General features: G+C 53.0%; 1 protein-coding gene across 1 annotated transcript in view; it reads left to right on the forward strand.

The window, feature by feature from the left end:
• The first annotated feature begins 689 nt into the window (after window positions 1-689).
• The window catches only part of Ppl (periplakin), a 51,269-nt gene continuing 39,210 nt past the window's right edge, over window positions 690-12,748 (forward strand). The window contains exon 1 of the mRNA XM_028894784.2: window positions 690-897. Within this exon, the coding sequence (XP_028750617.1) occupies window positions 836-897 (62 nt within the window). The 5' untranslated portion in view covers window positions 690-835. The remainder of the gene's footprint in view (window positions 898-12,748) is intronic.

The raw sequence follows: 12,748 nt of genomic DNA on the forward strand, positions 1-12,748 counted from the left end.
TCATGCCAGGGCCCGGGGTTATGAAAGTTTCTAGGGATATTTATGTTCTCCCCAGCTGGCCTGGGTGGCAGTGGTGGCCAAGCTTCTTGCTTGTTTGAGCAGGCACCGTGTGCCAAGCTTTTTGGTGAATTAGCTTCAGGAATCCCCTCTAGCCTTTCCGGATGTGGGTCGTTATCATCCTTTGGCAAGGGAAGAAACCGAGGCAGAGTAAGTAAAACACGGCACAGAGAACCCTTGACTGACTGTAGGTGGCCACAGGATCTGAATTCAGTACCACGCCGTAGCTGTGGCCATCACCAGTCACGTTGCCCCCACCATGAGTGTGAATGACCATGCAGGGCGCAGGGAGCCCACCACCACCTCCAGTCTCCCACATCTGTCTAAGGTTCCAGCTGGGAGTCATCAAAAGAGTGTCTTGGTGTCTTGGTAAGCCCAGGTAAACCCTTCAGCCAGGGGGCGCGCCAGCCCCGACGTGCATGATGGGCGCGGTCTCTTGTTCCGGCGCAGGTGGACTGGGAGTCCCGGTTCTGGCTACCGGCTGCGCAGCCTCTGCAGTACCAGGCGGCGGGGGCGGTGTCCGGCGGGGACCTAGGCAGCGCGCTTGAAGCCCCGCCCGCAAGGTAAGCGCCACCTTCCCGGGGAGCGGCAGGCCGGCGAGTGGCGGGCGATCGCCCCGCCCTGTCCCAGTAGTGACCCAGAGCCACGGCCCTCCTCACTAGGGGCTCCGCGCGCCGCCGCCGCTGCTGCCGCCGCCTTTCACCTGAGCCCGCCGCCCGCTTTCGGTGCGCGCCGGGCCTGTCGCCGTGTCCCAGGTCCCTCCGTCCCAAGCGCCACCATGCACTCGCTCTTCAGGAAGAAAAACAAAGGCAAATACAGCCCAACGGTGCAGACCCGGAGGTGAGGGGGCACCCTGGGCTGGGATGCGAGAGACTCAGAGCTGAGCCAGGAGTTGACGATGCGTGGGGACGCCGGGCGGAGGTCCCTCTAGAGCGGGAAGTTCTACCCTGGTGGCATGGGACCCGTGAGGGGCACAAGGGGCTCTAGAGCCCCAGGATGCTCTACTTGGGGGCCTTAATGGTGGGGACTTGAGTAGGGAGTACAAGGGTAGGGTGCTCCCCCGAGGGACTTGTAGACCGAGCAGGTGCTGCTGGCGTTGGGCTGCGAGAGATGGTGACTCCAAGGACGGGCCACCTGTCCTGACTCTCGGGCTGCACCTGCCTGCTTGCGTTGGAGCACTCAAAGGCCGCGGTGGGTGCAGGGGCCGCGTGGGGCCCAGGTTTAGGCATTCCCAGGCTCTCTGGAGTCGCCGCTCGGCGGGCTGGGTGTGGACGGGCCTCTTTCTCACTGCATGATTTCTGAGGGGTGTGGCTCCCGGCGCTTCCCCACCCCCCTAGCCCCGAAACTGGCCGCGTCTGCCATCCCTGGGAACAGTCCCAGGGCCGCCCGAGAAGCGAATGACATGTCTTGATGCGTCTGGATGGAGAAGCAGCCCACGTCGGTTTTGATAAGCCTAATGTATTCATTCGTTTAATAACCGGTTTGGGGGAGACTGGTGGAGTTGCTGAGATTGAGGGAAGGGGTGGAACTCGTGCCTCTGCCTTGATACCTCACTAGGGGAAATGGGGGGGGGGGGATCTTCAGGCAGAGAAGTAACAAATGTCGCAACTCACCTGGCTGAGAGATCCTACACCTAGCTGTCCTCCACTGGCCCATGAGCAGTTCCTCCCACTCCCCAGACCTCAGCTGGAGGCAAGAGGGGAGACTCCGGCCCAGGGCTTCCCCACTGGCTGTCTCTGCCATTCAACCTAGACCCACCTATGAGACAGGTGCCCTGGGCACTGCAGCCTGGGAGAGTGGCCTGCAGGTTCTTATGCTTTCAGAAACTAGGCTGCCCCGTGGTCCACTGACAGGGCTGTCTGAAGCTCAGAGTAATTTCTTCCCTTGTTCTGAGGTCTCCTCCCCTCTCCTGCCCTCCCCTCATCAACCCTGTCTTTCACAACCTCGGAGACTGGGCAAGGCCCTTGATGCTGTTCCTCTGAGGCCCATCCAGCTGGCTGTCAGACCCAGCTGGGGTCCCATCCAGTGCTTGTGCTGTTCTCTTGAGGATTGCACAATCGGATACTCCATGCCAGTCCCACAAGGGGTCAGGCCCCTGTGGTCCTCAGCAGGAGAAGAGTCACACATCCCAGGAGCTGGGCCAGGTCCCACCCCCACACTCCCAGCCCTCCAGCCCCGAAGGCCTGGGCTGGGACCTAACAGCAAAGCCAAGAGAGCAGAGACGGAGGAAGGAAGAGCTCCATCTTTGCCAACCACAGGGACACTGAGAGTGCTGTGGTTAAGTGCTGGGGTCCTGCCAGCCTCTGGCCTAGGCAGCCCCTCTCCGTCCTTGGCTGCCAGTCTTGGCACGGACCTCAGCTCAGAGGTCTCTTGCTCCAGGACAGGGTGAAGCCTTCTTTAGGTTCCCATGGCCTTGTGGTCACTCAGCCCTGAGTGGGGACCAGACACTTCTCTTCATGGTCTCCCATCCCAGGGTGCTCTCTGTTCCCACCCCCCAGCTGGAGGACCGGCTCCTGACAAAACTGTGGGATAGGGCCACCTTGTGCCTACTCAGGCGCTCTCTCTCTCTCTCTCTCTCTCTCTCTCTCTCTCTCTCTCTCTCTCTCTCCCATCACACACACACACACACACACACACACCTTTTCTTTCTTCCTTTCTTTATTTTTTTATTTTTGTTTTTTTGAGACAGCCCTTACCATGTAGTTCAGGTTTACCTTGAAACCACTGTGCAGCCCAGCCTGGCCTTGAACTCCATCCTCCTGCCTCAGCCTCCCCAGAGTTGTGACTACAAGAATCCCTGTAGCAATGGCTGGTGCCCAGCCAGCCCTGTAGCAACCACGGTGGTGGTGGTGGTGGTGGTGGTGGTGGTGGTGGTGGTGGTGGTGTGTGTCCCCTTATTGTTCTGAACTGTGGTTGCTAGCCATAGGGATCAGCCCCTGAGTTATTCCCTCACTCTGAGTTCTCTGTGACTCCTCTGTTGATGTTTGAGGGAGAGGGCAGTCCCGGGGGAACTCAGGTCCAGGGAGCAGGAGGCTTGTTGCTCACCCAGGTTTTGCTAACTCGTGGGCAGCTCTGAGCCTCATTTTCCCTGCCTGAAAAAGTCCGGGATGATCAGCCTTTCACCAGTGGAGGGCTGGAGAAAACAATCCCCAGCATATCAGAAATACCCAAGCAAGGGTTGTTAGTGTGTTCCCAAACTCAGGGGACCCAGCAGCCCTGAGGCAACCTTACACCCAGGTGGCCAAGGGCTTGGACAGCACAAGTCCCTGTCAAGGAACAGAGAGGCACTCTCCCTGTTTGTCTGCCTTTAACAGCTGACAGGGGTTGAGGGGTGCTAGGCAGGGTGTGAACCCCGCTGCTCCTGTCACCCTGGTTCCTAATGACAGGTGTGGAAGTTGGTGTTCACACCTGAACTAATGACAGGGTCAGGCTTGGTGGTGCAGGTCACTGAGGATAGCATCTAGACTAACAGGGAGGGACTGGAGGGGACATGCTCCCACTCTCCTGACTGTACAACTTAGTGGGGGTTCTTGACCTTTCCGAGCCACCTTCTCACCAGAGTGTCTGCCTGTGAGTATCAGCTAAGGATTAAGTGAAATAACCCAGAGAAAAGGGTGAGATGCATAGGGGGTGTCGACATAAGGCGATGATGATGATGATGATGATGATGATACAAATTTGAGGTCTTTGTGGCTGGGGCTGTAGATCAGTTGGTACAGTGCTTGTCTAGCATGCACGAAGCCCTGGGTTTGAGTCCCCAAACTGTATAAAAACAAGCATGGTAGCACATACCTGTCATCCCAGCACTTGGAATGTAAAGGCAGGGGAGTCAGAAGTTCAAGGTCATCCCTGTGTACAGAGAGGGTCTGAGGCCAGCCAAAGCTGCATGAGACCCTGTCTGAAAACAAGCACACAAATGCAGAGGATGTGCTTATTTTACCCAGGAACGAACCACGATGACCCCAGTGGGTGGGGCAAAGCGGAGGGGGACCTTGACAGCTCCCTGCACTCAGCTGTGGCGTCACACTGGGGAGATGAGGTTAAGCTTAAACACGGGTCTGACCACGTGACTGTTGGATGGATGGGGGCAGGTGGACAAGGTCTGCAGCCCACCCACTCTGTTCTGGAACTGTGTGAGTGAGGTTGTCAGGTCGCAGTGTGTCTAGGCCAGGGAGGACTTCCTGGGAAAGATGTCTGAGTGGAGCAGTTAAGATCATCTGGCTTTGGGGTCAGACTGAATCCACAGACAGAAACCTGACTTCAATGAGCGACCTCTGTGAGTTCCAGGCCAGCTCAGTCTACGTAGAGACCTTGTCTAAAAAATGAAATAGAACTGATCTCACATGTCCACCTCCAGTCATGTGCCCCCCATGACATAGCCTCTGGCTGTGTTATGAGTGTGTGACATACATGAGTCATGACTTACACTCACGGCTGGGTCAGAACACCTGGCAAACACAACTTAAGGCGGCGGGGGAGGGGGGGCGGCGGTACTTTAGCTCACCGTTCTAGGACACGGTCTGTCGCAGTGGGGACGTGTGGCGGCAGGAGTGTGAGGCCGCTGGTCACCCCGCACCCTCAGTGTGCAGGAAGGGATGGACGCTGGTGCTTAGGTCACTTTCTCCTTTTTCTTCAGTCTGGGGCCCCAGCTCATGGGACGGTGCAGCCTGCATTCAGGGTGGGTCTTCTCACCTCAACTAACCTAATCTAGAAACTCTCTGGCGGACATGCCCAGAAGTTTGTCTCCAAAATGATCCTAGTTTTTAAAAAGTTGGCAATCAAGAGGGACAGCATGAATGACTCTGCCCCGGTGGGAGGATCCTGTGTGGAGCGAGGGGACTGGCAGGAAGCATGTCTTGGGGCACCTTGGCCATCTTGGTGGCTAAGAGCAGTGGTTGATGTCCACTAGGCATGAGTTGAAACCCCAGCCAGCTAGCTGTGCCTCACCTGAACTGTGTGACTTTGAGGAGGTCACTTCCTATCTCTGAACCTCAGTTTCATCATCTGAGCAATGGGAGCAGTGATACAAACGCCACTGGAAGCCTACCAGGCAGCAGACTCACGGAGGCCATGCATGGACCCGTTGATGAATGAGAGCTGGAGGGAGAAGATTAGGGGAGGGCCTGTTAGCGAAGCGCACTAGGTACCTGGTGTCTTAGGCAGAGTGAACTGCCCACTACTTCCCTGCATCTGCCCAGGGTCACATGGCTGGGATATGGTAGCATGTCATTCTGACTGCATGCCCACAGGTGGAGTGGGTTCCACTTCCCAGAGGAGAAAAGTGAAGCTGAATGTAAAGGCGCCACCCTAGACTCACAAGTGACCTGTGCTGGGGTCCAGTTCCTGAAGAGAATCCCACCCCATACCTGAGGCTGGTCCCAGTCCAGGGACTCTCAAGCCAGATGGCCGAGTGTTGACTCCAGCTCTGCAGACATTGCACTATGCCCTCCCTTATTGTCCTTAGGCATAGGGTTGGACAGAGTGTGTATAGGCAGCGTCTCAACTTACAATGCAGCCCAAGGTAGCCTTGAACTCACTATATATCCCAAACTGGCTTCAAACTCATTCTGTAGCCCAGACTGACCCCAGTTAACCATGTAAACCAGATGAGCTTTGAAATCATGACAGTTCTCCTGCCTAAGCTCCCCGTGTGTTGGGATTGTCTTTGTGAGCCTCCACTTCCTGACTGGCTGCTCTCCTCTCTGTAGATGATGTTGGCAGATGAAGAGATCTGGGCCAGAGCTGGCCTCAGCCTGTGGGCAGTGCTGCTAATGAAGGTGGTGGGCAGGCAGTGTCAGTGGCCAGCCTTGGGGGCGCGTTGTTTTGGAAAGCATAGCTCAGTCGACACCCTGTAAGTGTTAGTTAACACCCAAAGCGGAGGGGACGGGGATCACATACTCCCAGGGCACAGCAATCCCCTGGAGGCAGTGTGGAACCTCACTGGCACTGTCTGTGCCCTCCTGCCTGCCTCAGCCTGTCCAGGCAGCGGAAGAGGAAACTGGCCTCCGGGCTTTTCTTCTTTCTGTTTTGCAGCCTCCAAAGCCTGAGAAGCCTCCTGCTGCCCGGTTCTCCCTTAAATGGCTCCTCACTCGGGCTGCCTCCAGAACTCACAGCCCCCTCTTGGGCCCTGGATGCCTGCAGCTGCCCGCTGGCATTCCTGTTCTAACCCAGTGGTCCATCCCCCTGCTGCAGGCATGGCCAGTGCTGCATGGGATGACAGTGTCCGGACTGTTTAACTTTACTCTTTGTTCTGGGACACGGGCAATGGCGCCCTGCACGGCGTGAGTGCCTATCCTGTCTCCGTGCTCTCCTGGTCATCCACAAGGCCTTCGCCCAGGCTGTGCCTTCTGCCTAAAGCGCCCTTCCCCATCTCCGCTGCTTCTTCTCCCCGATTGACTTCGGTTCCCAGGGGAGCCCCCACCCCAAAGCCTCTCTACCGGGATACGCCCATCCTCCCAGCCCATTGTCTCACCTAAATCAGTGTTACCTCAGGGTCATTTGGGTTTGTGTGGTAACCCATTGGACCATGAATGAAAGAATGGGGGCAGCCATCGGATCAGAGGCTAGGGAATGGAGTAGATAAGTAGATGGGGGTAGAGTTCTCTCTGGAAAAGGGACACCTAGAGCTTGAGAAATATGGCCCCACCCCCATCCAGTCTCTGTCCTGGACTAGGGAGGAGGCAGAGTAAACAACAGATAACAGGGAAGGGCACTGGGTACTGAAATATAGGAAGGGGGCGGGGGCATCTAAGCAGATGGGCGGGCAGGATTGATAGAGATAATTCCAGAGGGGATTTCATGAGACACATTGTATCCTCGTGGGGTCATGCTGAGCAGGGGAAGCAAGTGGATGAAAGGTGAGAGACGTCAGTTGTTAAAAATGCGCAAACAGCAGTCAGGTGTGGTGATGCTGGTCTCTGATCCCAGCACGGGTGAGGTCAAGGCAGGAAGACTGTGAGGTCAGGGCAATCTAGGTCACACAGCGAGACCTTATTTCAAAACCAAACAAAAGCATCTAACAACAGCCACAAAATGGAAAAAACACAAAGCAATTTTATTGCTAACTAAAGCTTGGATGTAGACAAACAGATATATTAAAAATACAAGTGGGGGTGGCCAGAAAGATGCTTCAGCAATTAAGAAGACACGTTACTCTTACAGAAGACCTGGGTTCAGTTCTTAATACCACATGGTGGTTGACAACCTCATGCAATGCCAGTCCCAAGGGGTCCAACGCCCTTTCCTGACCTCCTCAAGCACCAGGCACACTTGGGGTATATAGATGTACATGCAAGGAAAACACCCTTAGAAATAATAAATATGTAAAAATAAAAAAATAAAATTGTATATTCCTGATAGGGAGGCTAGAAAGGTGATATAAATGACCTTTTATTTCTTTTTAAAGAAAACCTGAAGTGAATATGGCCATGAAAGGACATCCACTTAGTCCTGGTGGCAGACAGAGGGGTGACCACTTCTTTTTGATACTATTCTGCTAGCTGGACTGGGTCATGATGATTTACCTCTTAGAGTGACATTCTAATACCCAGAGGCACCATGGTTAACTTGAGCCCTATAAATACTATAGGGATCTTCAAGACCAGGTTCATGACCCAAAGCAACCTGACTTGTGTGTCTGTCTGTAAGGGGAACCAGACGCCCAGAGGCCAGGAGGTAGGCGGCCTTCCCTGGGCAGAAACAGTTCAGGCCTTAAAAATAGAGCAGGAGTTACTACCCCGGCAACCCACTCAGTGTAGGATTTACTTCTCCAGGATTAATAACTGGGTATGGGGGAATTTATTGTGTCATTACCGCAGAAGTTTCTAGTAGGGAAAGTATCAGCCAATTGGCTAACCAATCTGGTATTTATTGAACACCACCTGTATGTGGCTTTAAGATTTTCATCCGGTGGAGACTTGGAATTTTTTCTCATTCATGTAGCCCAGCTTTAACAGTCGCTATGTTCAGTTCCTTGTTCTCAGCGCTGGCTGTGTTTCAGAATACCCTGAGGAGGTCTGCCAGGATATAGCTTATCTCAGGCTAATGAAGTCCGAACCTTCGGAGGCAGCTGCCTCTGTTCTTGGGCTGTGCAATCAGGAATAATCACAGTAGTGATGCTGATGTCATGCTCTGTCCTGTCTTTAGGGGTGTGTAGATTATACTTCCCCTTTCAGTGGCAGCTTCCTGGAATGTCACCTTCTGTTCCTTTGCGTTCGTCTTTCCTGTATCACTTAGTTTCAGGTATGTCTTAAAGTGTCACAGAGGTCACTTGGTGGTGCACACCTTTTGTTTTGTTTTGTTTTGCTTTGCTTTGCTTTGTTTTGTTTTGTTTTGGAGACAGGGTTTCTCTGTGTAGCCCTGGCTGTCCTGGAAGTCACTATGTAGACCAGGCTAGCCTCTGCCCCCCAATGCTGGGATTAAAGGCGTCTGCCACCAATACTTGAAAGGTAGAGACAGGTGGATTTCTGTGAGTTCCAGGCCAGCTTGGGAGGAATATCTGTCTGTCTGTGGACAGACAGGGTCTCATGTAGCCCAAGCTGGCTTTTAACTTGCTATGTAACTAAGGATGACCTTGGACTCCCAATCCTCCTTCCTCCATTTCCCAAATACCAAGATTACAAGAATGAGCCATCCTGCCCAAGTTATGAGGTGCTGAGGACTGAACGCTTTGTGCATACCAGGCAAGCACTCTGCTAACTTGGGCTAGATCCCCAGTCCCTTAATTAGAGAGTTTAACTCATTTATGTCTATTGTAGTGACCAATGTGTTTGGATCCACTCTGTTGTATTGCTGTTTATAGTGCTTCCTTTTATTATTTCTTTGTTGTTTACTCATTGTTACTGGATTGAGCTATTTTTTCCACAATTAAATTTAGATCATAAGAGCACCTGTAATCCTAGCACTCAGGGGGCTGAAACAGGAGGATTACAAGTATAGTGTCACCTGGTCTACAAAGTAAGACTCTGTTTCTTCAAACAAACAACAAACAGACAAACCAAGTTGAATTATGAGGTCTAAATAGGACTAATGAGGCTGAAAATACTCTGGCCTAGGTAATTGTCCTAATTATAACCACTGGGGTGTTTTCTTAGCCCTCCTATTAACCTATAAAGTTTAGAACAATAAAGATTTACTCATCTGTAGGGTGGGCCCATCTGTAACCCTTAATTCAGGGCTTGCATAAGTTTGGGGCTTGGAATATAGGCATTAAATGAACCAGGCATTTTATGGCCTGTCTACAGCTCATATCTCCAGGGGCTTATGGTCAAAGTCCTGTCCCCAGGGTCTGTGACAGGGGAAGGGAGATGGCAAGGAGTTGGGGAGCAGGAACGAAATGTATTGAGCTGTTATTGAATGTCTACAAAGTACCTGCTGTGCTGCTGTAGTTCTTAGTGTAGGCATTTACTGACCAGCCTAGGTACATAGGAAGACTCTGTATAAACTGCATTAAAATAAAAAAATAAAAATAAAAAAACACCCACCACAGAACAATTCCACTGACCCCTCTTGGGTACAGACATGCAGATGTGTTAGAAGAATCACCGGGGTCCCCACCACACCAGCCAGTTCTGAAGCTCAGCATTCCACCTCCGTGGGAGCCAGTGACACCCATCTTGGCAGGTGGCCTGAGGGTCAGAGAGGGAGCCTGTGACATCACTGGGTGGGGTGTGTGGCCCAGGTTCCCGTGATGCTGGTTCCTAGCACTTGAAAGTCCTGTTCAGAGGGACAGGTGGGGAGTCCCTTGTGGTCACATCTAGAAGAATGACTCAGCCTCAGTTTACCACCACTGATTGTTACCTTGCCTGTTACCTGGGATTAATTGTACTGACAAAGATGCCAGCAAGATATCAATTACCTTGTCACTCCTGGTAGTGAAGGCCTCACCCTTCTGTCCCCAGTGTCTCTTGTCACTTTGTCTGGGGTGGGGTGGGTGTGGTTTAGTATTGATGTCCCCCTTGGACTGGTGAGGTTGTTTTGGAGCCCAGCTGCTTAGATTCAAATCCTGATGCTATAGTTTCTTAGCTGTGTGACCTTGGACAGGTTTCTAAAGTCCGCTGAGCCTCAGATAACTTCATTTAGAAAAAGAGGTGTAGGAGTTGCTCATATTCTATAAAGCATCTGCTCAGTTCAGTGCTGCTAATGGAGCCTGCACACATGCAAGGCCTGGAATTAAGGGCCATTGAAAAGTAGTGTGTGGTGATGCACCCCTGTAATTCCAGCAATAGGGAGGCTGAGGCAGGAGGATCATCAGCTGAAGGCCAATCCGAGCTACATAATGAGACCCTGTCTCAAAAACAAAAACAACACACACACACACACACACACACACACACACACACACACACACACAAAACAAAACTCAAAAGAGGGTTGAGATCTCTCAGTCAGGAAAATGTTTGTCTTACAAGTGTGAGGACCCGAGTTCGATCCCCGGAACACATGTTAAAAGCTGGGTGTGGTGTCAAGCATCCATCGTCCCAGTGATGGCAGGTGTAAGGTGGAGACAGTGGATTCCTGGAAGCATGCTGGCCACCTAGACTGGATTACTTAGTAAAGTCCTAGGCTATGAGTGACCCTGTTTCAAATAACAGGTGGAAGGAGCTGAGAAACAACAGCTGAGTTGTCCTCTGACCTCCGCATGAACACAGAGGCGTACTCCCACCCACATACATGTCCACTTTTCTCCACCAACACACACACACACACACACACACACACACACACACACACACACTAAATAAAATATAATAGAAAGAAAAAAAAAAAAGAGCCCAGCCCCAGTAACTCTATAGTGCTACCCTTCCCAGGTCCTTAGATTTAATTAAATGACACATGAAAAGGCTGAGCAGGCCATCGGCACCTAGCGCATGCTCTGTGTTTAACTCTTGACATCCCAGTCATGTTACGAGCCACTGTGTAGAGGAGAGCAGATTGGGGGCTTTACCACACCCAAGTCAACCTTTATCAGACCTGATGCTCCAGGAGCCAGTGAGCCCATCCCTGGTTCCAGAGGCTGGTAAGACCCAGAATGACAGGTGGGACCTAGAATGTGGTGTGGCTGTGGCGGGCAGGAGGCTCTGGGGAGGTGAGCAGTTCCCGGGAAGGGGTGTGCACTCCCACGTTCCAGGCATTCCTGCTCAGACGTTTCCCACCTGCACACACCCGACACTCACCAAGACCGAATTAACCCCAAAAGGGAGGAACTGAGACAGGACCAAGGGCTGGTGCGTGGGAACTGATTCAGGCCTGGAGAGGCAGGTGGCTATGGCAAGAACGGAGTGCCAAGTGCCCAAGGCCCTACCTCTACATAAGGAGAGGTAAGGGAACAAAGACATGCCGGGTAGGCAGGGACAGCTGGGGGACAGGCAGGGACAGCTGGAGGGCAAAGACCTGGCCTCTCCAGGGTCACTAGGCAACAACTGGCTCTCAGCGTGTCTGCTAAGGGGAAAAGGCTCTTCTCTCAGTCTGGGGACAAGCCAAGTCCCCATCTCTGCCCTGTGTCCTGGAGGGCTGTGAAGCTGCAGCTGGTGTCCAGCTCATCTTCATACACTGACCCGCTACAGTCAGACCGGGGCTTGGCTAGGCAAGGTTGAAGCTCTGGATCAATTGGGAGTCAGGTTGTCAAGGAGCTGGAGGCAAAGACCTGGCCAGTTTGTGTGTGTGTGTGTGTGTGTGTGTGTGTGTGCGCGCGCGCGCGCGCACGCGCGCGCCGAGGTGGAGCAGGTGCCAGGGAGCAAATACTGACTTTATTAAGTATCCATAGGTACCAGACCCTGAGCGAGGCAAACAGATGCACTGAATGCTTGCCCGATTCATCCTAATGCTACCCAGAGGCCCCAGATCCTCCTGGAGTCATGCCCCCCATCCAGGTCACATGACTTTCATGTCAGGCTTGGGAGACTTCATATGAAAGAGTGTGAGTGGCCCCTGGGGGTGCAGGCCTTCTAGCCTAGCTATTCCCATGCTACAGATGGGAAAACCAAGGCTCAGAGAAGCTAACCCCCTGACAACACAATAAGAAGAGAGGAACCAGGCATCTGACTGGTCTGTGTGCTTAACGGGCAGCTCTGCCCCCCTCTCCCTCTGGCTGTGGAAAAGGAGAAGTAACCTGCACAGAATAACACTTGGTCAAGGGCCCAGCAGGTCAGGGGTCTAGCAGGATAGAAGTCCAGCAGGACAGGGGTCCAGCAGGACAGGGGTCCAGCAGGACAGGGGTCAGGGTCTCCAAGACCCCTGTGTCCCTTCTTAGAGTGTTTGTGCATGGGTATGCCTGGTGGATGCCCCTGTTCCTGGCTCCTCTGGTGGGCATCTTTGCTCGTATTGACAGGATTATGGGCTGCCCTGGCCATGCTGTGAAATCACATAGCACAGGACTCAAATTCCAATTTCCCACTTTGCAGGTGCCATCATTGTGTCCCCAGCATAAAGCAGGCCAGGCTGTAGCTACGGAACCTAACAGCCAGTGACGGAGCCAGCCTGCTCCCTGCCCTGCTCCAGATACATCCTTGGGACACAAAGAGATACCTGTTCCTGTTTCTGTCCCCAGTAAGCTCTTGTCAGGTCCTCCTGTTCTCAGCCCCAGCCTTGGTTATACCTATTTGTCCCCACGGCCTTTATCTTCGGGTTTCTATTGCTGTGACGAAACACCATGACCAAGGCAACTTGGGGAGGAGAGGGTTTATTTGGCTTA

This window comes from Peromyscus leucopus, chromosome 8b (genome assembly GCF_004664715.2).
Source record: "Peromyscus leucopus breed LL Stock chromosome 8b, UCI_PerLeu_2.1, whole genome shotgun sequence".
In the NCBI taxonomy this organism is placed as follows: domain Eukaryota; kingdom Metazoa; phylum Chordata; class Mammalia; order Rodentia; family Cricetidae; genus Peromyscus; species Peromyscus leucopus.